Below are 24,804 nucleotides of genomic sequence, written 5' to 3'. Positions count from 1 at the left end.
AAACATTAGACTTTTCGGATGGGATTTTACATCCCAAAATCATAATACCCCACCCAAAGTCAACGGACTTTTCCATTATCCACCTCTCACCCGCTCTGATTCCTACTGTTTCCTATGGCAGGTGGGGCAGCAAAATTCCAGCCATACACACATTGGGCTGGAAATTAAAGTTACAGTTGCACTGAAAATTTTAGAGATGCATACATGGTTCTAATTAAGTTTGGCTTTGATGATAAGTATGAGTGGGAGCATGAAAGTTGACTGGCATAATTGTCTGTAAGTGATGGCATTTTGTAATGAGAAAGGAAAAGACATAGTCAAGATTGGATCATGAGATGTTAAGCACTAGATGTGGTGGCCAAGGGAACCCCTGCAGATTGTCACAAATTTGTCTACAGCTGATAGTGGACTACCCTCTGCATTGCTTTTGGCTGCTCATTTTACACTGGCTGATTTTGCTACTCAAGAACACACAATTAGAAGCAGGAGAAGGCCATTCAGCCCTTGAGGCTGCCCTCCCATTCGCCAAGATTCTGGCTGACCTGATTGTAGCCTCAACTCCATTTTTCTGGCTGCCAGCCCCATACCTCCCCAACCCTCCAATAACCCTTGATTCCCTTGTCAATCAAAAATCTATCTAATTCAGCCGAGAGAAAAGGCAAGATCATATTGGTTCTGGTGGCCCCTGTTCCAAAAGCAAACAAATAGAAATAAAGGTCCTATTTTGTTATGCCAAGCTGGAGTATTCAGATGGCCAGCCTGCTTTGAGCATTCTAATCTTTTTAAAGTAAATGCTTTCAACCTTTAAGACTCTAAGCTAAGAGCTACACTGAGCATCAAAAAGCAAGGATTCACGTCACAGTGGACTGCCAACTTGGTCTTTGCTGCCCTTGATTGCCTTCTTGGTTGCTTGGCTTAGGAACTTTGCATTTGCTTAATAAATAGATTGTTACAAAAATGAAGTTTACAAAATTGTTATGTTTGGGACTGTCTCTTTAATTTGAGGGGGGGGGTGTCATGCCACCTATCCTGAAGGCTGTTTGACAAAATAGAGGCTCAGCTGCTTACTGGAAAGAAGGTACAAGATGTTCATACTTGGAGACAGTAGCAGTAGCACCTATATAAACATAGTGGTTCAGACTGCTCATCTTCAAAGTCTCAGTCAGAGAGTATCAGGTTGTAAACAATTATGCTTTAAACTGTTTGTTTACTTCCAAGAAAGAATAGAATGGATATCTCAAAATAATTGCATTTCTACCCAGATACAAGTCTCAGGTAATTCATAAAATTATAGATTCCCTCTGGTAAGAAGGAGGCCATTCAGCTCATTGAATCTGCACCAGCCACAATCGCACTCAGGCCCTATTCCCATAAACCTACATATTTGCTCTGCTAATCCCCTGATACAATTTAGCATGACCAATCAACCTAACCTGCATATCTTTGAACTGTAGGAGGAAACTCTGGAGGTATTCCTCCAGAGTACCTGGAGGAAACCCACACAAATACAGAGAGAATGTGCATACTCCACAAAGACAGTGGCTCGAGGCCAGAATTGAACCTGACTCCCTGGCACTGTGAGACAGCAGTGCTGACCACTGTGCAGCCCAATTATTTTGCCATGAAGATGGGTTTTGAGAGGGGGAAGCATCCTTGCGCCAGTGTGAGAACAAGTTACAGGCTTTCCTAAAAGATATTCGTGAAACTCACAGACAAATTAGTATATCAGGATCGAAGAGAGAGACAGCAGGTAAAGTCCAATTGCAGTACTAGTGCTTGAGTGACTAGCTGATGGCCATGTACCAGGAAATGATGAGTGCTCTTAGAAGCTTGCCAACAAGCTAGCATTTGCTGAGAGAATGGAGAAGTCAACCTCCATTTCCTTTGCTCTGTGAAGAAGGGTAGTGGAGAAAAAGTCTGAAGAGACAATTGCACGATCAGGTACTCCGCAATAAAAAGGAGAATAAGTCAGACATAGGACTGTGATAAATTGGCTCACTGCTCCACATTTTTTTAAATAAGGATCTTTTGGTACATCCAGTAGAAATGAATTTAGCAATGAAGTTAGAAAGTAACAGAGGAGATTTGTATTACATTGTAAAACAAAAACATACTTTGCAGATTGTGGGATAGAAGGAATCATTTCCTATGTTGAGACACCTAACATTTGTCCAAGATAATACTGCACATCACAAAATCAAATTACCATATAAGTGCTTCCTTGATTTAACTTCCTTGATTTTCTTTTACTTACCATAGCTGGTGTACAAGTCATCATGCATATTTCCATTGAAGTTGCCACATAGTCCACATATTTTTCCAACATAATCCATGTTCATTTTTATGTAGATTCCTGAGCTACCATCCCATGCCAGCGATAATCCATGGTGATGTCTAAACAGTATGTACCCAGCTATTTGTTCAAACTTTAGATTTCCAATAATATATGGCAGATGAACACTGAAGAACAGAAACAGAATTGTTCAAATTTACATTTTTTATAAAATAGGCAGCCTAGTGTTTTATAGTTTAAAAGGAACTAATGTTATGTTGTTTTGACTGCATTATACTAACTTAACAAGGCATATAAAACTTTGCTTACAACTCCAAATAAATCAGAGTCCTTATATGCATACTGTATAATTTTAATAATAGCCATGAATGAAAGTAAGATACAGTTAAGGACACAAGTTCACATACAAAATTTCCAATTTGATGAGACTTAGGTTTCATTATGGTCATCTGATTGAGGTGGTATATTAAGGAAAAGTAGTTTCCACAGGAATGTAAGAAAACTGCAGGCCATCTTAACCCTGGAGTTATTTTCCACACCTGTTTCAGCATAGCATTTGCTGACAGTTTTGAATCTTTGGAGTTGGTTTAGGGTTGATTCTTAAGCACTAGGGGGGATAAAAACATTTTATTGGGATGATAACAGCACCTTTTCAAATACATTCAAGAAGCATCACCTACAATTAAATCAAAACAATGAAAGAGAGTAAATGAATTTGGAAACAGTATTTAGTTAATTCAAATTTGGGATAGAGAATAGAAAACAGGCTGAGTCATAATGAGGTGCTGAATGCACCAATAAATTCCCAGGTCATGCCTCAATAATTTCAATGAGTAAGAGTGAGTAACTAATTCATGAGATGGTTAACTGTGAAACAGAACATTTCTCGCAACATTTTGAAGATGTTATCAGCACCATTACATTTCTTAATTCTGCTCTATGCAAATTGATCTTATCGTAAAATCAAAAATCTTTTCCGTATATCCTGAGATTTCCTGCTCTGTTTCATATGTAAGAGGCATGATCAATAAGTCAAAGTTCTTCTTCATATAATTTGCTACTAGTACTTCCTCTGATATTTCTGTTTCCAGATACCTTGTCCCTCAGCAACCTTGTCGCCTAATTTGCACTAACTACAACACTGAGCATTAGAATTCCAGTAACAAGCCATGAATTTTTGGGCACAGAGGCCGGGATGTATCATTGGATAGTGGGATCCATAGTGCTGGATTTGCTTCCTTTACTTTCTTTCCCTACCATTGCTCTGCCTCTGTAAGGATTGGGATTCGAAGCTTAAGGCAGCTTGATGATCAATTTATTTTTATATATTGAGTGATTGGTACAAGTCCTTCCCAGTCATTAAGGTCAATGCAGCAACGCTTGAAAGGGAGATTCAGAGTATCTTTGAAGCATTTTCCCCTGCAGCATTGAGAATTTACAAGTTGAGAAAACAGGACACAGTGGGGCGATATTTTCCACAATGTGAATGCAGTGACTAGTCCATCAAAGTTGATTTTGCATAAGTTTTGCCTGAATGTTTGTGACAGTGGCTTCAAGAAGGGCACTAGCATTTGTCTTCCCATTGAAACCAGAGAATGTGGCAAGGTACTGTTGATAGAATTTCCCTCCTGCTTATGTGGTAATAAAGATTAGCGAAGACTTAAAGTTTTGCATGACCAGATTCTTTGAAGCTGTCTTTGATTATATATGTCACATCAATTCAAATTTCAGTAAACTGATGCAAAAACAAAGCCTTGTTAGCAAGGATTTTTTAAATTATAAAAATAGGAAAACAGTATTATCTATGATATAATTTATACAACAGTGATACGATTTTCCAATTTATAACATGCATATACTTAGCCTGTCATAAATAATCCATGTTTATAATGATAAACACAAGTTTGTAACACAAATATTACTATGTTAAAGTAATGAATGGATGCGAAATGGCACAACACCCTACTCTTCTCTACAGGTAAGTATGTCATCTTGAGTTCCTTGCAGGAAATTGGGTAACAACATATTGATTAGCTTGCTGCTGATGAGCAAAACAACCCATGTCTTTATGAATGAGCTTGAAGAAGAAGCTGACTTCATGCCTGGAAGTCTGTGAAAATTAGTGATGTGATTGCTCAGATTGACAACTTTACCAATTGGTCGAATATTTTCTGTGCTTCTTGGTGGGAGAAGGACTGACAGTGTTTAATCTTCGCTTCCCCCAAACTTACCATCCAGGCCACATTTCCTAAACCTCCCTTTGGCAGGTGCCCAAGATATGCTCATTGAAAAAATACAAATTATGTGACCTCCATGCTCTGGTGGGGTCCAAAATGGAAGTTCCCACCGTATGCTCTGATAAAGCAACACGTAATTTATTTTTAGCACTGAGGAGAACATGTAGAGAAATAGTCCATAATCCACCCTGTGCAGGAGGATAATTGTACAATATGCAAGTATTTTCAGAGGGAATTTTCATTTGGTGAAATAAATACAACAGTTATCTGTGGCATGTAAAGTATTTCAAATGCCAGTTGCAAGATTTAGGTTAGAGTTTTGAGGACATGGTTGTGTGAAAGCTGTGAAAGGTTATGCTTCTGCTTCCCTGCTCATTTGCTGATGCTGATGTTCAGCATGCAGCATCTGTGGTATGCATTCAATAGGCACAGGCAAACTGAGGTGTCAACTTGTGGACACCCTTACCTTGGCATTCTTCATCAGGCCTGAGAATTGCTTTCTCAACTGTTCCCACATGAATATGAAAGATGGCAATCACACAACCTACCACTTCTTGCCATGCTTGCTGTATACCAAGGCTCCACCCAAAATATGTCTACTGTTATCAGCTTCACATCTTTTAGCAAAACATCCAGACTGTCATCATCAGGGGGCAACAGTGCCCACATATCTTCGGCAAGTTTCATAGATTCTCTTCAATGTAGCAAAATTAACCAGCTGTATTAAGCGGCAGACTTTTAAAACTTAATACTCTCATGGTTCTTTACCTCCGTTTATTCACTGAGCTTCTTGGACTTTCAGAAAACTTATAAAGAGCACATTCAAATTATCACACTAAGCTGAACCCAGTAAAGTCAGATATCTCAGCCACCCACAAAAAAGATCACGGGAATGTAAAAATCCAGTGTCATTTTCGCCTGTATCACAGAATCGCTTCAAACAAATATACAGTTTTATATACCTAATTCATGTAGAAATATTGTACAGAAAAGACTGCTTTTAAAAGCAACTTCAGGTTGTGTTGAGATAGTCTCCTTATTATGAGTTGCAGTCTGAATGATACAGTGACTAGTGAGATTAATATTCAATTGTAATTGAAAGAAATAGTTCTAATTAAGTAAATCTTCAACACATGTCTTTTTGGCACAAGCTTAGTTCAACAGAAGGATTTGACATATATTGGAAACATCAATAATTACCTTTGTCCATGGTGGATGACTTCATAGTTTTGCAGAATAATTTCCCCTTCATACGTAAAGAATAAACTGACCGATCGCTGACAAGAATATGGAGAAGAGGGACATGCTGGGTCATTGTGTACCTGCAGAACAGGAAATATGATATACACAGATCAAAGACAGTGGATTTAAAAATAATGTTAATTTAACAGTACTGCAGCAAAATTACATGGATAGTGGTCACCCTTCACTATTTCTGGAAACCTAAGTGTCAATCCAACCATGAAAAAGGAAATTTCTTTTCTCCCTTACAGACTATGGATTAAATATCTCAAGTAACTGAAGTTCAAGCAGTCTCAGTCTAATAACTCCATAATAAAGATCATTCCAGAACTCAAAAATACCTTCTAAAGGCCATAATCACAAAAGTGTATTAAATGTATCTGCCACACTGGTGGATAATTTTCTTTATGAGCAAGGATGTATTTGTCTAGCCCTATAAAATCCGCAATTATGTAACTCACAATTTGTACTAATTATGGATAAATATCTCAGCATTGCCTCTATCTCAATGAAACTGATTTACATGATTCTACAAATTTCCCTAACTGCTAGAAATTCTGTTGGGGGTATCAAAATTAGATTGATTCCTCTAATATAAGACACAAATGTGCCTTGTGCTATTTTCAGAAGCAAATAGTGGGAAACCAATTCCAAATGCCCCAAAGTTATGTGTCAAATCAAGGACAACAATAAACAATTGTTTGATATCCATTTAGTAAACTGACTCCCAGACTGTTTGAACCAAAGTAAACAATACTTATGTGAGAAAATGTATGTTCATTTAAACTTGCTAAAACCAGTTTCTAGTTTCATAAAGCTATAAAAATGAGGTTCGATCTTATTCTGTGCTCAACTAGTTGATTTTAGCTCAAGAGGTAAGTGAAAGAAGCAATATAAATTGCCCTGGTACTTTAAAGATACAAAATGCAAAATCAGCTGGGATTCCGATTCCTGGTTTTCAGTCTGGAAAGTGTGGGTGTGATAACTTCAGATGAGTACAGAATCAAGCTTACTTACAACAACCTGAATCCAATTTAATAGCCTGTCAGATCTACCATCCAAGCTTATAATTCACAGATAAATAATAGGGTACTAGAGGGTGACCAGCAACCATACGCCTGTACTCCACTAAGGAATCAACATGTTTGGTTGGAGAGAAAAGTCTCAGTTTCACCTGGAAAAGTTACGCCTTCTGGTCCATTGGAGACACAAATATGAATTGAAGTGAAGAATTGAAGCGAAGAAAATGAAAGATAGTTGAAGAAAATAATGTTACCTCATCAATGTAAATCCACTGATCTGAGAGCAACCTTTTCCTATCTTCCAGATCAGGGAACTTCCAAGCTTTCAGGCTTTAGGGGATGACCAGAATGGGTGTAGTAGCAAGATGTTTGAAAGAGATGAGGAAGTCACAGCTTTAGGGATGCAGTTTTGGTATGGATGGTGATTCCCTTTTTGGGATTTATGTGTCTTGCATTTTATGTGTTTTGTTTGCATGAAGTTCTTAATTTTGGAATCTTGCAATATGTGTATGTCATTTTGGATGTGGAAGCCAGCTTATTTAGAAGCACAATATGACCACCCAATATAAAGACAATTATATGCAGAGCTCTAATAAACTACAATTCACAGGAACCACTGTGCAGCAGAACAAGAGAGATACCGGTCATTGCATGAGAGAGGGTGAGAGGGGGAGAGATAAGCAATATAACAGACAGACAGACTCTAATATAGAACATAGAACATAGAACACTACAGCACAAACAGGCCCTTCGGCCCACAAGTTGCGCCAATCACATCAATACCTACCAATCCATAGACCTATCTATAACCCCCAATCCCATTAAATCCCATATACTCATCCAAAAGTCTTTTAAAAGACCCCAGCGAGTTCGCCTCCACCACCACTGATGGCAGCCGATTCCATTCACTCACCACCCTCTGAGTGAAAAACTTACCCCTAACATCACTTCTGTACTTGCTTCCCTGCACCTTAAATCTGTGTCCTCTCGTAGCGACCATTTCAACCCGGGGAAATAGCCTCTGAGAATCCACCCTATCTATTCCTCTCAACATTTTATAAACCTCTATCAGGTCACCTCTCAACCTTCGTCTCTCCAGGGAGAAGAGTCCCAGCTCCCTCAACCTATCTTCATAAGGCATGCCTCCCAATCCAGGCAACATCCTTGTAAATCTCCTCTGTACCCTTTCAATAGCTTCTACGTCCTTCCTATAGTGAGGCGACCAGAACTGCACACAGTACTCCAAGTGGGGCCTGACAAGGGACTTATAAAGTTGCAGCATTACCTCCCGACTCATAAACTCAATCCCTCGATTAATGAAGGCCAGTACACCATACACCTTCTTGACCACATCCTCCACCTGCGAGGCCGATTTAAGAGTCCTGTGGACCCGGACCCCAAGATCCTTCTGCTCTTCAACACTGCTAAGACTCCTGCCCTTGATAGTGTACTCGTTCATCCCACTGGTCCTGCCAAAATGGACCACTACACATTTATCCGCGTTGAAGTCCATCTGCCACTTCTCCGCCCAGTCTTGCATCCTATTTATGTTCTGCTGCAACTTCTGACATCCTTCCAGACCATCCACAACACCACCGACCTTCGTGTCATCGGTGAACTTACTAACCCATCCCTCCACTTCCTCATCTAGGTCATTTATGAAAATGACAAACAGCAAGGGTCCTAGGACAGATCCCTGGGGCACTCCACTGGTGACTGCCTCCATGCAGAAAAAGACCCATCCACAACCACTCTCTGCTTTCTGCAGGCAAGCCAGTTCTGGATCCACAAGGCCAAAGCCCCTTGGATCCCATGCCCTCTCACCTTCTCAAGAAGTCTTGCATGTGGGATCTTATCAAACGCCTTGCTGAAGTCCATGTACACCACGGCCACTGCTCTTCCTTCGTCAATGTGTTCAGTCACATTTTCGAAGAACTCAACTAGGCTCGTAAGGCACGACCTGCCCTTGACAAAACCATGCTGACTATTTCTGATCATGCTAAACCTCTCCAAATGCTCATAAATCTTGTCCCTCAGAAGCCTCTCCATCAGCTTACCAACCACTGAGGTCAGACTCACCGGTCGGTAATTTCCCAGGCTATCTCTGTTCCCTTTCTTGAAAATAGGAACCACATCCGCAATCCTCCAATCCTCCGGAATCTCTCCCATCTCCATCGACGACGCAAAGATCATCACCAGGGGCTCTGCAATCACCTCCCTCAACTGCCACAGTAACCTGGGGTACATCCCATCTGGTCCCGGTGACTTATCTATCTTGATAGAATTCAAAAGTTCTAACACATCCTCTTCTTTAATATCCACATACTCAATCTTTTCCATCTGCTGCAAACCTGTATCAAAATCTCCCAGATCAGTTTCCACCGTGAATACTGAGGCAAAGTACTCATTAAGCACCTCTGCCATTTCTTCTGGTTCCACACAGACCTTTCCCCCTTCACCTTTTATAGGTCCTATCCCTTCTCTTCTCATCCTTTTACTTTTCACATATTTGTAGAAGGCCATGGGCTTCTCCTTAATCTTATCCGCCAAGGCCTTCTCATGACCCCTTCTGGCTCTCCTAATTTCCCTCTTAAGCTCCTTTCTACAATCCTTATACTCCTCTAGATCCTCAACATCTCCTAGCTCCCTGAACCTTTTGTACACCTTCCTTTTCTTCCTGACCAGGTTCACCACAGCCTTCGTGCACCACGGTTCCCGCGACCTACCAAAACCTCCTTGTCTCATAGGAATGTTGTCGTGCAGAGCTCCAGACAAACATTCCTTGAATATCCGCCACCTTCCTTCTGTACTTTTCCCCAAGAATGCCTCCTTCCAGTTTATTTGTCCAATTAATTTCCTGACATCTTCGTATTTCCCCTTACTCCAGACAAACACCTTCCTAGCCTGTCTGATCCTATCTCGTTCCAATGCAATTGTGAAGGAGAAAGAATTATGATCACCATTCCCAAGATGCTCTCCTACCGAGAGATCCGTCACCTGTCCTGCTTCATTCGCCAGTACCAGGTCAAGTACAGCCTCTCCTCTCGTAGGCTTATCCACGTACTGTGTCAGGAAACCTTCCTGAACACACCTAACAAACTCCTCCCCATCCAAACCCCTTACCCTTGCGACATTCCAATTGATGTTTGGCAAATTGAAGTCTCCCATCACGACAACTCTGTTATTACCACATCTCTCTAGAATCTGTTTCCCTATCTGCATCTCAACTTTCCTGTCACTATTGGGCGGCCTATAGAATACACCCAGCAAAGTTATCGACCCTTTGCTGTTCCTAACTTCCACCCACAGAGACTCCGTAGATAGTCCCTCCACGGCATCCTCCTTCTCTGCAGCCATGACACTGTCCCTGATCAACAGTGCCACTCCACCACCTCTTTTGCCTCCCTCCCTGTCCTTCCTGAAGCATCTGAAGCCTGGCACCTGAAGTACCCAGTCCTGTCCCTGAGACATCCAAGTCTCCGTAATGGCCGCCACATCACATTCCCAAGCAGCAATCCACGCCCTAAGCTCATCTACCTTATTTACTACACTCCTGGCGTTAAAATAGATACACTTCAGCCCCTCAGTCTGGACATTTCCCTTCTCCACCACCCGTCTAACCTCCCTCTCATACTGCCTGCAGTCCTTCCCTACCTGGGAGCTAACCTCCTCGGTCCCAGTCTCCCCATCACAATTCCCTCCCCCCATCCTTTCTAGTTTAAAGTCCCCCCAGTTGCCCTAGCCAGTCTTCCCGCCAAGATATTAGTCCCCCTGGGGTTCAAGTGCCACCTGTCTTTACTGTACAGGTCACACCTGCCCCTAAAGAGGTCCCAATGATCTAGGAACCAAAATCCCTGACCCCTGCTCCAGTCCCTCAGCCACGCATTCAGCCTCCACCTCATTCCATTCCTGCCCTCATTCTCCCGTGGCACAGGCAGCAATCCTGAGATTACTACCTTCGCTTTCCTCTTCCTCAGCTGCCTACCCAGTTCCCTATAGTCCCTTTTCATGACTGCCTCCCTCTTCTTGCCTACATCAGCAGTACCTATATGCACTACAACCTCCGGTTCCTCACCCTCCCCTTTCAGGATGTCTCGGACACGCCCAGAGACATCCCGGATCCCAGCTCCAGGGAGACAAACCACCATCCACGACTCACGTCTACGTCCACAAAAACGCCTGTCCCCTCACTGTGGAGTCCCCTATTAATACTACCTTTCTGCTCTCTTTTTTAATTTTTTGACATACTGGCTCAGCTCCAGAGACCTGGCCACTGCTGCCTCCCTCGGATGAGCTGTCCCCCCATTAGGACTCAGGCAGGAGTACTTATTTTGAAGGGGGACATCCACCGGCGTGCTCTCCATCACCTGAGGTTTCCCCTTCCTAATAGTTACCCACATGCCTTCTTCCCGTTGCCCTGGTGTGACTACTTGCTGATAACTCCTGTCAATTATCTCCTCACTCTCTCCAATGAGCCAAAGGTCCTCGAGCTGCACTTGCAGCTCCTTAACCTGGTTCCGTAGGGACTGCAGCTCCACACACCGAGCACAGGTGTGGATGTCTGGTAGACCAGGAGCCTCCAAGACCTCCCACATGTTGCACTGGCAACAACATACTGGCCTCACACCCATACTTGCCCCTTTTTAGTAACCCAGAGGAAAAAGTAAAAAGAAACTTATAACTTACCTTGCCTCACCCTTATCTCTTTGGCCCTGTGAGCCAAAGCCCTTACAGCACACTCAAAAATAAAAACAAACTTACCTGCTCTCAGTCAGAGCCCCTCTCTCTCTCTCTTTTTTAGGTTAGAGGAGGGGGGAGGGTTGGGATACTCTACCTATGTAGAGTATCGGGATTCCTCACCGCTCTAATTTATAGTAAGGTTAAAAAAAAGCTCTACCCGAGTGTCTTAGCAACTGCTTCCAGTATTAAATTTAAAGAAAAAAACTAGTAAAAAGTTAGCTTTAAAAAAATCGCTCTACTCACCCACAAGCTCTCCACTCGCAAATCGCTGCCTCTCTTCAGTGCTCCCACGGCCCAATATAGCAAGTCATTGACAATAAACTCAACAGGAACAACTATTTTAACAATGTGGTTACAAAAATTGGGCCTGGTTAGGATACCCTGAGGATTGCCTCACCATCTCACTGCTTTGAGACTTTCCTGTATCTAATAGGCTAAGGTCAGACATGTGATAACAAAATAAATATATAAAAAAGGGAATAGGTGCAGAGCAACAAGACTCACAATGTTTTTCACCATAGAGGACATGACATTATGTGGATCTTTCACCATTTGTGCATAGCGCCTTCAATACTCACTATCTACTGAGCACACTGCATCAACCACACTAAGCTTACTTTCATAGTACCTCCCAGCTGTGTAATCTCTACTATCAAGAAGTTCAAGTGCAGCTCCACAATGGGACTACAAGTTCCCTCAAATTCACTGCACCTAACTCAGACATAATCCTTCATTAATGCCAGGCTAAAATCCTGTAAATCTTTATGATTGTGGAGCACAATCAACATAGGACTGCAACTGTTCAAGGAGGAGTCCTACCACAGGAATTAGGGATGGGAAACAAAAATGTGTTTGTATCAGTGTTACTGGAAAATGAATAAAAAAGGACTGTAATGATATTCATTCAAAGTATGTTACATTTAATATCTACTCTTACCTGAATTGAGAAGCTCTGTTGGCTTTGCTCACATTCCCTCACTAGTGTGTATGTGCAATTTCCAGGGTAATAATAATAAAGCCCATCAAATGTTTCATAGTTGTATTGGCCCCAAGTTCGACAGATCAAATCACGACTGCTACCTCTATTGGGAACTGAAAAACAGATATAAGTTAATTATTTCTTTAAATTTTTATGAAGCATTTTAAATCATTTATGAACAACTTTCATGCCAAACAGATTAAATTCTGTTGATGACCAAGAATCCAAAAAAAATGCATTTGCCAATCCATTATGATCCGAGTTTTTATGTATTTCTTCCCAATTTGCATAGCATTCAAACGGACCAAACTGGTTTACAATCACTTACACTTCAGGCAAATGCATTATCACTTAAGACCCATCAGAAGTTAACATTTTGTTGCCTGTGGAACATTTTATGTAAATTGAAATACTTGGGGAGCAATTTGCATCACATATTGACGCAAATGTGAAATTTTGTAAGACGGCTATGCTTTAAAACTCTAATTTAAGATGAAATATAATGTCTTGAACTGGGGGCTGATGATCAGACTAAAAGCTGATCAGAACAATGCCCATATGCACTGTAACTGAAAACTACAGAAAATCCAGTGACAGTTTTCACACCTTAACACAAAATTGGTTTTCAAGACACAGAGGACAGAATCTGGCTGAGGTCTCACTTGTCTGCTGGAAAGCTGGTGAGAGACTCACACTACATCTTTTCAGGAAGGCCTGCTGACCCACAAGCCAAACAGGCATTGGTGAGGCCAGCAATAGGCCATCCCCAGGAATCAAGACCCTGGGCAGGGGTGGGCAGAGGAGGAGGTTTCACTTCCTGAAGATTGCCAGCCAATCGGAGGCTGGCAGTTCTTGTGCTCATCAGTGCCAATGTGGAGGCCATGGCTGCTGCTGGAAGAAAAGGCAAAACCGGAGTCCCTGGATCGCAAAGTCACCCAGGCCATAGGTAAATAATGTGGTGGGACATCTACGCAAGCTGGGATCACTTGGAGAGGGTTGTGACATGAAACTAAAGTAGGTTTACATGATCAATAGTTGCATTGTAAAATATTAGAAAGAAAGTATAGATGTAACTGAGTTTAATTTTGTGTTTTGTGTAGGGAAGGGTACAACTCTAGTTAGATTCATGTTAAACAAAGTGTTTCAGTTGGATTTTAGTTTAAAATGTGTTTCTATTGGGTTGAGAGCGGTTTTACAGCAGGAAAGGTAAACTTGAGTTTGAAGAAATAATGAGACATTACATAGCACCCAGGGACACCATTAGGATAGAACGACTTTTTGAACATGTTTTAAACTAAAATTACAGGCAGCTGGTCACAGAAAACCAGAGAGAGCACAGTTCCTAGCTCTGCCAGAAGCTGGAAAGTTATGCAGTGGAGTAATGGGCATGAAAGCAAACTTCAGAAAAGCTAAACAACTAGGAACTAGAGGTTTTCTGTAAGTTTGAAGTTAAAGGAACAAAGGGGAACTGCCATTGAAACAGCTTATTGGTCACTGAAACTAAAGACAGAGATGGAAGTGCAAACCCAGGGAAACTTGGCGAAGGAAAAGCCAGACACATGAAGCAATCACATATTTGGTATCCTTATTTCCAGCCTTTGAAATCAAAAGCATTCTGTTGGGGACTGAATAACTAAATTTTGTGTAGAACTTTGGATGCTGTGGCAATTCAAGACAAAGGAACATTTGAAAGACAGTTGGAAAACCTAGAGGCAGATCATTGCTAAAACAGCTGAGAGCCTTATTTGCAAGTATAGTTGGAAATCATGAAGGTGGATCCATAATGAAAACAGCTGAGGGAAAGCGTTGGCTGAAAGATTTTAAACATTTTTTTTGAGAGCAAGGTTTCAGAAGCACTCATGTGATAATCATCTAGAAGGAATTTGAAGAGAAATCCACAAAAAATTGATTGAGTAGCATTTGCCATTTGGGTTCAGAGTGAGATGTTGTCTGACCACCACAGCCTGTTGGGTTACAGAATCCCACATCAGTGTTCTCAATAAACACACACACTGGAATTCTCCGGCCATTCATGCCCTCCTGCCGCTGCCAGAGAGGATGAAGAATTGGGTGCTCAGCCAACTCTCCATTCACCACAGCAGGATGGGAGAATCCCACAACAGTGGGATTGCTTATAATTGGGATTGTTTATATTGCTTATAAATTGTGATTTTTTTTGTAATTAGTTTACTGTAAATAATTCCTATATATCTCAAATTTTAGTTATGAGGCATTATAGATGTAAAAAGTACTACTGGGATTTCATCTTTTATCAAATATATACCTGTTTGGCACCGTGTTCCATTTGCCTCAAACTCAGTACAGTCACACTGGTTCACATTTACACATATTCCTGCATTGAGACATGGGAGCAAGCATTGAGCTGAAAGAAACAAATTGGCCAGATTTAGTCAATGACGTAAAAATGATAGTGACATACCTTACTAAAATGACACAAAGCAAGAATATTTTGTAATACAGTATACTAAGGCCTGGAAGAGCAAGAGCTGCTTTAAATACTTGAATTCATTTCCTTTAGATATTTAGAGGGTATAATTAAGGTTACAGTTTTAATAAGTATTATTCAACATGTACTAAATGTTTAATTTCATGAGAGGTCTGACACAGACATGTTTATTGCTATATACATTACTTTGTGTGTGTTTATGACCTTGGTTATGTTTGACCCTGAGGAGCTTCCTACTGCATCTCTGTAACATAGACAACATTCCACACCTGTAACATCATTTGATTTTGCTATCCATGCAACCGATGACCTGCTGAAATCCTCATTCATTCTTTCTGTTGCTGTAATTGTGAGTCCCTCCTGACTTGACTATTTTAATCACAACAAATAGAGAATGCTGGAAAATTTCAGTAGGTCTGACAGCATCTGTGGGGAAAGAATAGAGCCAATGTTTCGAAGCCAGATGTCCCTTCATCAGAGCTGGATACTTTAATGCTCTGCTGGCCAGCCTCTCATCCTCTACCCATCATAGAAGTCTGTTTACTTATAACCTTCCTATCCCTAGTCTATTCTCCACCATGTTCCATTTATACACTAACCCATTCTCACTGATCTAGTTTGACTCACTGTACCCCAACATTTCAAATGTAAGACGTTCATCCTTATAGGCTTAAATCCTTTCATCACTTTGCCCCTCCCTTTCTACGTAACATTCTTTATCGCTACCCTGCCACCACAGCCTACCCACCCCGTAAAAAACAGTGCACTGTGTCTAGTCTCTTATGTGTCCATGTTCCTTCATGAACCATTGGTGGACATCTATTTGGTGCCCTTTGCCCACGCTCTAGGTATTTCCACCAAAATTGCTGCACTTTTTCACTTCACTCTCTTCCTTTAAGATCATCCCTTAAATCTGTTTATTTAACTAAGTTTTTAGCTGCTCCTCCTAATATCCCTTTTGAATTTTTAGGTGGATGTAAGCTATCGCTGTGTGGATATACTGTTATTCTAATGGAGCCAAACAAGATCTTCATACAGGAGTCACTAAAACATTAAATAAATGAAAGATAGATAGAATACACTATGGCTGAAATCTTCCATCTTTTCTTGTGGTTGCAAGTATCCAGGGCTGCTGAAAGTGAATGGAGCTTTGGCTGGAACATCAAATTTTTTGTTCTCACTTGCAACAGCTCTCACCAAAGATGAGACTAGAGAATCCCGCCCTACATCATTAATACATCATGTTTTAGATTTTCAGCTACTTTCAATGATGAAAGCTATCTTAGAAACCTAGAAAACAGTTAATAATTGTTACCATAATAAGAAAGATGACAGGTTTGAACATTTAAAAAATCAGCTGGAAGTTTAAATTAAATCATTATTAATCAAGAGTAGAATTTAAACAAGGCAGGTTAACATTTATTTTAGTTCTAGACAAAGGTTTCAGCAAATGCATTGTTCTCTGAGTACAATGTGAATTATTGTGCTGATGTAAAATGGCCAAGTTCTGACCCCCAGCAGCTGTGTTGTATTCAGAATCACTGAGCCATTGAATCACTTCTTATGTCGTGGCAATTCAATTCCCACAGATGGTGCTTTGAAATTACTACTAACTACTAAGGTACATCCTGAAAAGCAGTACAGAGGAGGATAATGATATTTGTAATATATAAAACGCAGTGCTGTTTAAATTGCACTTAACATGGCTTTCAGACCTCTGACATACTACCAAACAATATCCTCTGTTTATTGAACAAATGTATTCTATTTGCCTATGATCAGAAGTGGAAACCTAGGCAGTTCTGACCTTTCCCTAATATATCAATTGTACTATATGAACTATTCTCCTGTCTGAAATCAGTTAATTTAGTACAGACCTGGGACCTTTATCTCAGAACTTTATCTGTTAGGACATTGGAAATCACTGTAGCTATCGAATCTAAGAATGAGACAGCACAGAAGGAGATCATTTGGCCCATCACATCTGGGCTGAGTCTTCAAAAGAGCTACCCAATTCCACTCCCTACATACCATTATCAGGAACATAAAATATTTATTAACAAGGAAAAACTATACAGGGCCAAGCAACCTCAATGGCTGCCCAAGTCTCTACATGTCTTCTACAAGTCTTCTGCCTAACAGAGGATTCCAACCCCTTGACTGATCACCTGAACTTAGTCTCAATTGGTCTTAAAGGGACAATCATCACAATCACCACATCACTCCCCTTTAAGTCCTTTATGCAATCATCAATAACTCAGATACTCAGTCCTAAAGTCTAACTAAAAGTTGTACACAAGGGTTGGACAATTATAAATTGAGTCCTTGTCGGGGTTTTCTTTCTCCTGTAAAACTGTGTCATTCTGTAGTCTGAGATGTTTCCACAGGATCAACATTAATAGGGAACTCATGTCTCCTGCAACTTTCCTGGCAGTGGGGTGACCCTAGAACAGGAAACCCTGTTGACATCAGGGGACTAGAAGATTCCATTGCCGGCCAATAGCGGGCCACCTCCACCACTGCAAAACATTCTGTGGGGCTTGCGGAAAATCCTGCCCATTGTCTTTCAGACTGCTTACAAATATGCAGCAGTGACCCCAGTTGATGATATGAGCACCACTGCTCTTTTTACTTAGGATTAAATTCACAAGATGAAATTTGCATATGATGTGAAATTCTAAATAATGAAGAAATAGCCACGTACATGAGGAGGCCATATACTGATGCAAAAGGTAGACACAGGGCAGTTGAAATTTAATAGAGAAGTGTGTGGTTACATATTTTGGTAAAAAGAATGAGCAAAGCAAAATAAAAAAAGTTACAATTTTACAGTAAGTGAAAGAACAGGGATCTTTGAAGGTGGCAGAACAAGTTGAGGAATCTGTTTAAACAAAAAAGCATGCAGGGTCATTGGCTTTATAAAATGAAGTACACAAAAGAAAGTAAGTTATCCTGAACCTTAATAAATCACAGGCTAGGCCACCAGTGGAGTCTTGTGCCTGGTTCTAGAAGAATGTCAGAAGAGATTTACTAAAATGGTATCAGGGATGTGGGATTTCAGTTATTTGGAAAGACAGGAGCAGCTGAATTATTTCTGCCTAGAGAAGAGGGGATTTAATATAAGTGTTCTAAATCATGGAAAGGTTTGGACACAGCAGAAGAGGGTCACTTGGCTTGAGAGACCAATTGGGACTCAGAGTAGGTAATCACCCCAGGGGATGAACTCCCCTTTTAAGCAGAAGACAGGTAGGGACAAGGAGTCAATTATGTGAAGTGCAAAATAATCCATAAAAATATCAGCTTTAAAGGTAAAATTGTATATTGAGATTTCCGGATTTGGAACTGATCTACAGATTTGATTTGATTTGATTTATTATTATCACATGGGAGGCACGGTAGCACTATGGTTAGCACTGCTGCTTCATAGGTCCAAGGACCTGGATCCGATTCCTGGCTTGGGTCATTGTCTGTGTGGAGGATACACGTTCTCCCTGTGTCAGCGTGGGTTTCCTCCGGGTGCTCCAATTTCCTCCCGCAGTCCAAAGATGTGTGGATTAGGCTGATTGGCCATGCTAAATTGCCCCTTAGTGTTCCAGGATGTGTAGGTTAGAGGGATTAATGCGTAAATAGGTAGGAATATGGGGATAAGGCCTGGGTGGAATTGTGGTTGTTGCAGACTCAATGGGCTGAATGGCCTTTTTCTGAACTGTAGGGCTTCTATGATTCTATGATTCTATCACATGTATTAGTATACAGTGAAAAGTATTGTTTCTTGCACGCTATACTGTACATAGAGAAGGAAAGAAGTTGCAGAATGTAGTGTTACACTTATAGCTAGAGAAAGATCAATTTAATATAAGATCAGTCCATTCAAAGAGTCTGATGGCAGCAGGGAAGAAACTATTTCTTGTTACTGCCTCTTCTTCAGTTTGTAAATGATTAAAGTGAAGTTTGCTGTAAACATGTATTCAAATGGCCACATCCACACTCAAACTTTTAATTTTCACTTCCATCTTTTGCCCTCAGCTTATTTTTAGATGGGTTCTAAACTGAGTGGCCAGCCGATCAGCTATGGCAAAGAAGAAACACAGGAAAATTCAAATGATCATCAGTATTTCATATCGTGTATTTTTCCAGGATAGGTGGCTATTGTAGACCAGGCCATCTGTTGCTATAAAATGTGGGTTACTTTTCATTGTGGAAGTCTCTAAAAAGAGCTTGAGCTATTGTTCTATGAACTTCAGAGATGGAAGACGGTAAAAAAAATCAGTTGCCAATTTGCTACAAGCCTGTTTCACACAGTTGTTTTTTATAAACTGCTGTTTCTTTACTGGTCTCAAGTTTTGTAGAACTTTCCCACTATTCTCCATAAATATACAAATGCATAGAAATTACAACATTGATCATTCAGCCCAACACTCAGTCTGTGTTACCATTTGCTCTCAATGCAGACAAATAGTTCAAATAGTTAAATCCCTTTGCTCACCAACCTATCTTGTCTTGAATAAGTAACAAATTATTCTACTGTACCTAGTGTGAGTCCCAAGTGTGTAAACTCTCTGGCACTGCCTTCACACCTCTTGGACGTACATACATGGAGTCAGATCAATTTAGTTAAAAACTCCAGTGTTCAGATGAACAGCTATATACACAACTTTATTTTGTCTAGTGTCAATATAGAAATTTAAGCAAATAATTTTACAATCCTTACTTACTTGCTGATGCCCCAAATAAAGGTCCTGATCTCCGTGCAATAGCTGTGGTTCCAAAGAGAGGAGAGGGTATGGCAGATGACTGTAATGTCTAAATAAAGTGTAAAAGTTCAACAGGAAGTTAAAGCTAATTTCCAAAAATCAAAACACTTACAAATCTATGACAACTAATGCCATCCTAAGATCATTAACTTATATAAAAAAAAAGTATATTTGAACTTTGTCACAAGACCTTACAGCCAACTTTTATGTAATGGGGGGAGGGGGAGTGTTGCTGGGTGCTCATTAGACTCAGCAAGCAGTCTGCTTGACATTGACTTGCCCGAACCTCCCACCACTGCAATTATGCCAGTGGTAGGGTTGGGAGACGTGTCAACAGCCTGCTCAGCAGTGGGCCAATTGAAACTCTTAACTTGGCAATGAATTCCAACTTAAAGGGCTCATTTTTCTTCTGCTGGGATTTGACCAGCATTGGGAGAGGTCCATGTGGGCTGGTGGCAGGCAGGGACTGGATCTCTCCTTAACAGGCTGTTTGGGCCCATCAGAGCGTTTCTCCCCAGGTTGCCTTCTCCACAATAGCCTCTCAAATCCCAACCCTCCCTAGTTACCTAGTATCCTCGTTCCCTTCGCTGGCACATGTCAGCTTTGGACCAGGCAAGACCCCAAGCACTTAATCAAATCCCTATACAGGTATGTCTCAGTCCTGAAGTGCTGCGGAGTTGCTGGCCTCTGACTGGCTGGCAGCTCTTTGAGGTGGAACTTCTCGTTCATCAGGTGTGAAAATTCTATTCCCAGCCATGTTAACTAGTTTCAGGCAAACAGTATTCCCCATGGTAGGCTCCCCTCCTTAATATTTTATTGAAGATAGGGGTCAGCAAGATACAATGCCTTATATAATTCAGCCCAATATTATGGCCACTGCTATATAAAATATTTGCTTAGTCTTTATTTTTGTAAATTTCACGATAGCCTAAAGACTATGAAAACAAAATCTCTACAAATTCCTACCTAAGTAACAATTTACCTAGCGTGCATAAGCTACGATCAAAAATTAAAATGTGCAAATTTGCTCCTAAATTCAGTAGTGAAAATTTAATCCCATACAAATTTCTGGGTTTGAAATATTTTTTACACTACTATATAAAAGGATCTGATATACTTCAAACATTTTGAGAGGTTAACTAAAATACATAAGGCATTTAACATTTTCAACATTTTAACAAAGTCTCTTTTGCAATAATTAGAGACATAGAATCACTGCAGTGCAGAAGAAAGCCATTCGGTCCATTGAAAAATCCCACCCATTCCCATAGCCTCACGTATTAACCCTACTAACCCCCTGACACTAAGGATCAATTTAGCACGGCCAATCAATTCAACCTGCATATCTTTGGACTGTGCGAGGAAGCCGGAGCACCCGAAGAAAACTCACGCAAATGGAGAGAGACTGTGCAAACTCCACACAGACAGTCACCGAAGCCAGAATTGAAGCCAACTCCCTGGTGCTGTAAGGCAGCAGCGCTAACTACTGTGCCATCTTAAAAGGCACTTTGTAAAAAGTATGATCAATAAAACCATATTTTGTATAATATGAGCAAAAACAGAAAGAAAGTGAAATCTTAGACAAAAAAAATGTGTAGACAGTAGAGACTAGAAATTACTACTGGCATTATTAGACTATACATTATTCATCTGACAATTACCTGTCTATTATTTTAACTGAGTTATATCCCTAAATTCTGATTTTTCTCCATTGGTTTCTAGCTGAACTTACTGCCTTAATTTCAGGTAATCTCAGCTGATAATACATCAGTAACAGTATCCTCTTCCGGATACATTTAGAGAAGAGCTTCTAGAACATTACTAATTTATGGCCTTTACAGAAAAGTACTTTTGAAGTTCACTCTATTGGCATAGAATCACAGAATTCAGAGAATAATTATTGACGCACAGAAGGAGAACATTTAGCCAATCGTGTCTGCACTGACTCTCCAAATGAGCAATTCGCCCAGTGCCATTCTTCTGCTTTCTCCCCATAACAGTACACATTCTTCAATGTCAGATACGAATCTAATTCCCATTCAAATGCTTTGGTTGACCCTGTCTCTATCACACTTTCAAGAAGTGCATTCCAGATCCCAACCTCTCAGTGTAATGGAGTTTTTTTTATGTCGATTTTCTTTCTTTTGTCAAATACTTTAAATCCATGCCCTTTTGTTCGTGATCCTTTCACAAGTGGGAATTGTTTCTCTATCCATACTGTCATGATTTGTTATCGCCATCAAATCTCCTCTCAGCCTTCTCTTCTCCAAAGAAAATGGCCACAGCTTACTGAATATATCTTCATAACTGAAGCCCGACATCTCTGGAACCAATCTAGTTCATCTTTTCTGCAATCACTCCAATACCTTCAGATCTTTACTGGATTCATCTCTGCAGCCTTAGGAACACTTGTATGTTCCCCCACAGAATTGCCAATCAGTATTGCTCTTACAGTCCTCCTTGCACTCTCCCTGTAGAGCTGAGCTACCAGAGGTGCCATGAACTTGGCTCTGGCTGCACTTTCCAGATGAACCATTATTCTCACCAGTATTCAGAACATGTCAGTATTCAGAACAGAATACTGGTTGCAGATAGTGCTCCACAAAGGAGATTCCTGTACTATTTGCATGTCTCTACTTAACTGTGTGGTGGCCACCCATTCCCTCTCTTCCTGCAGGATGTTCACACCTGTAAGCATGCTGTCCACAAAGCTCCCTACGTCATGATTGCACTTCAGTGATGTAAGTCGCTGCTCAACTTCCAAAACCCAGAGCTCAAGCTGCTATAATTGACAAAAATGCATAAATGTTTATCCAGGACATGGAAAGCAGCCTGAAGTTCCCACATAGCAATGGATGTGCACTTTAAAAGGTCGAAGAAGCGCTGCCATTCCTTTATCTGTTAGTTAGCAACATTGCTAGGGCTAAATGCTAATATACTTTCACCAATACTAATAAATGTTACTAATACTGATAAATCCTAATAACACTTAATATACCTTACTATTAGTACTAAATCTTATTTTAAAATAAGATAAGATTCACTGGTTTATTTATTTGTTTAATAAAGATAAATAGGAAATAAGAACATAAGAACATAAGAAATAGGAGCAGGAGTAGGCCATCTAGCCCTTCGAGCTTGCCCCGCCATTCAATAAGATCATGGCTGATCTGTCGTGGCTCAGTTCCACTTTCCCACCCTCTCCCCATAACCCTTAATCCCTTCTCTTATCAAAAACCCATCAACCCGCTTCTTAAAAATATTTAGCGAGGCAGCCTCCACCACTTCAACGGGCAGAGAATTCCAGAGATTCACCACCCTTTGAGTGAAGAAGTTCCTCCTCAACTCCGTTCTAAACCGCCTCCCCTTTATCTTGAGGCTGTGCCCCCTAGTCCTACTGTCTTTTTTGAGCGGGAAGAGTCTCTCCACCTCTATCCTATCCATCCCATTCATCATCTTATACGTCTCAATGAGATCTCCCCTCATTCTTCTAAACTCTAACGAGTACAAGCCTAGTTTATTCAGCCTCTCCTCATAGCTCAATCCCCTCAACTCCGGTATCAGCCTAGTAAACCTCCTCTGCACTCCCTCCAGGGCCAAAATATCCTTGCGCAGGTGCGGCGCCCAAAACTGCACACAGTACTCCAGCTGCGGCCTCACCAATGCCCTATACAGCTGCAGCAAGACCTCCCTACTTTTATATTCAATCCCCCTCGCTATGAAGGCCAGCATCCCATTCGCCTTCCTGACCACCTGCTGCACCTGCAAGCTGGGTTTTTGCGATTCATGCACAAGGACCCCGAGGTCCCTCTGCACCGTCGCCTGCTGCAGTTTTTCGCCACGTAAGTAATAGTCCTTCCTACCATTCTTCCTACCAAAGTGGACCACCTCACACTTGCCAACATTAAATTCCATTTGCCATTTCCTGGCCCATTCGCCCAGCCTATCTAGATCCTTCTGCAGACTCTCCACACCCTCCGCACAATTTGCCGTTCCCCCAATCTTGGTGTCATCAGCAAATTTCGACACCACCAATTGCTTTCCTGTGAAGTCACACCTCGGCATGATCTTACCTGTTGTTAATGCCATGCTCTCACTGAAACAAGGTCAGAGAATTTGGCAACCAGCCAAATCTCCATTCATTACAACAGGATGGGAAAATCCTGCCAGCGTGAATGGTGATAAGATTCCGGCCTTCAATTTTTCTTTCTGAACGCGGACAGAATCATACAGTAATTATAGCATAAAAACAGATTATTCATCACAACTCGCCTACGATCATAAAATGCACCCTATAAGCTTTCTCCACTCTACGTCATGTAACGCTATTGGCATAATCTCTCCCTCATGTACCTCTCTAACTTGACTTAAAAACACCTATGCTATTTTCCTCAACTACTCTATGTGGTATCAAGTTCCATGCCCTAAACACACTCTGCATGAAAAACTTTCTCCCAAATAGTGTCTTGATCTTTTTTAATGACTATCGTAATTTTGAACCCCTCCACAAGGGAGGTAATGTGCAGGCCAAAATTGTGCACAATACTCTAAATGTGATTCAACTATAACATTTTATTAAGATGCAGAACATCCCTGTTTTTCAATGTTATGCCTGTGAACATGAGCTCCAGTGTTTTTTGTTGCAATTTTATGACCTTGTTAACTTGCATTGGTCCAATAAATGATTGGTGAAGGTGTATGCTTCACTCCCTTTACTCCGCTACTCCATTTAGACCTCCGAATATGGGATTTAATCTGGAAGCAACCTTTATGCAGGGAGGCTGTTAGAATGGGATTCCCCAATGTCCAGGATAATTTAGTTATAATGTTCCTTTAAGGAAAACAGAAGAACCTAAGAAATGGGGGCTGGAGTACTTAAAATTGCCCCCCAAGGTCTGCTCTGTCATTTAATAAGATAACAGTCTGATCTGAACTTGGCTTCAACTCCACTTTCTTGTCTATTTCCCATAACCCTTTACTCCCCCACAGTTCAATAATCTGTCCATCTTAACCTTGAATATATTGAATGCTTCAGCCTCCACAATTCTCTGTGGTAGAAAATAATAGATT

At 40.9% G+C, this 24,804-nt stretch overlaps 1 protein-coding gene across 1 annotated transcript in view; it reads right to left on the bottom strand.

Moving 5' to 3' along the window:
- otog (otogelin) overlaps positions 1-24,804 on the bottom strand; it is a 248,022-nt gene that overhangs the window by 210,898 nt on the left and 12,320 nt on the right. The window contains exons 4-8 of the mRNA XM_080189956.1: positions 19,696-19,783; positions 14,798-14,896; positions 12,466-12,626; positions 5,731-5,852; positions 2,255-2,460 (exon numbers count right to left, since the gene is read on the bottom strand). Of these exons, the coding sequence (XP_080046082.1) occupies positions 2,255-2,460; positions 5,731-5,852; positions 12,466-12,626; positions 14,798-14,896; positions 19,696-19,783 (676 nt within the window). The remainder of the gene's footprint in view (positions 1-2,254; positions 2,461-5,730; positions 5,853-12,465; positions 12,627-14,797; positions 14,897-19,695; positions 19,784-24,804) is intronic.

The sequence above is a fragment of the Carcharhinus amblyrhynchos genome, chromosome 6 (genome assembly GCF_965287045.1).
Source record: "Carcharhinus amblyrhynchos chromosome 6, sCarAmb.v2.hapA, whole genome shotgun sequence".
NCBI lineage: Eukaryota > Metazoa > Chordata > Chondrichthyes > Carcharhiniformes > Carcharhinidae > Carcharhinus > Carcharhinus amblyrhynchos.
The sequence above is the reverse complement of the archived record's forward strand: the minus strand, read 5'-3'. Positions and strand labels throughout refer to the sequence as shown.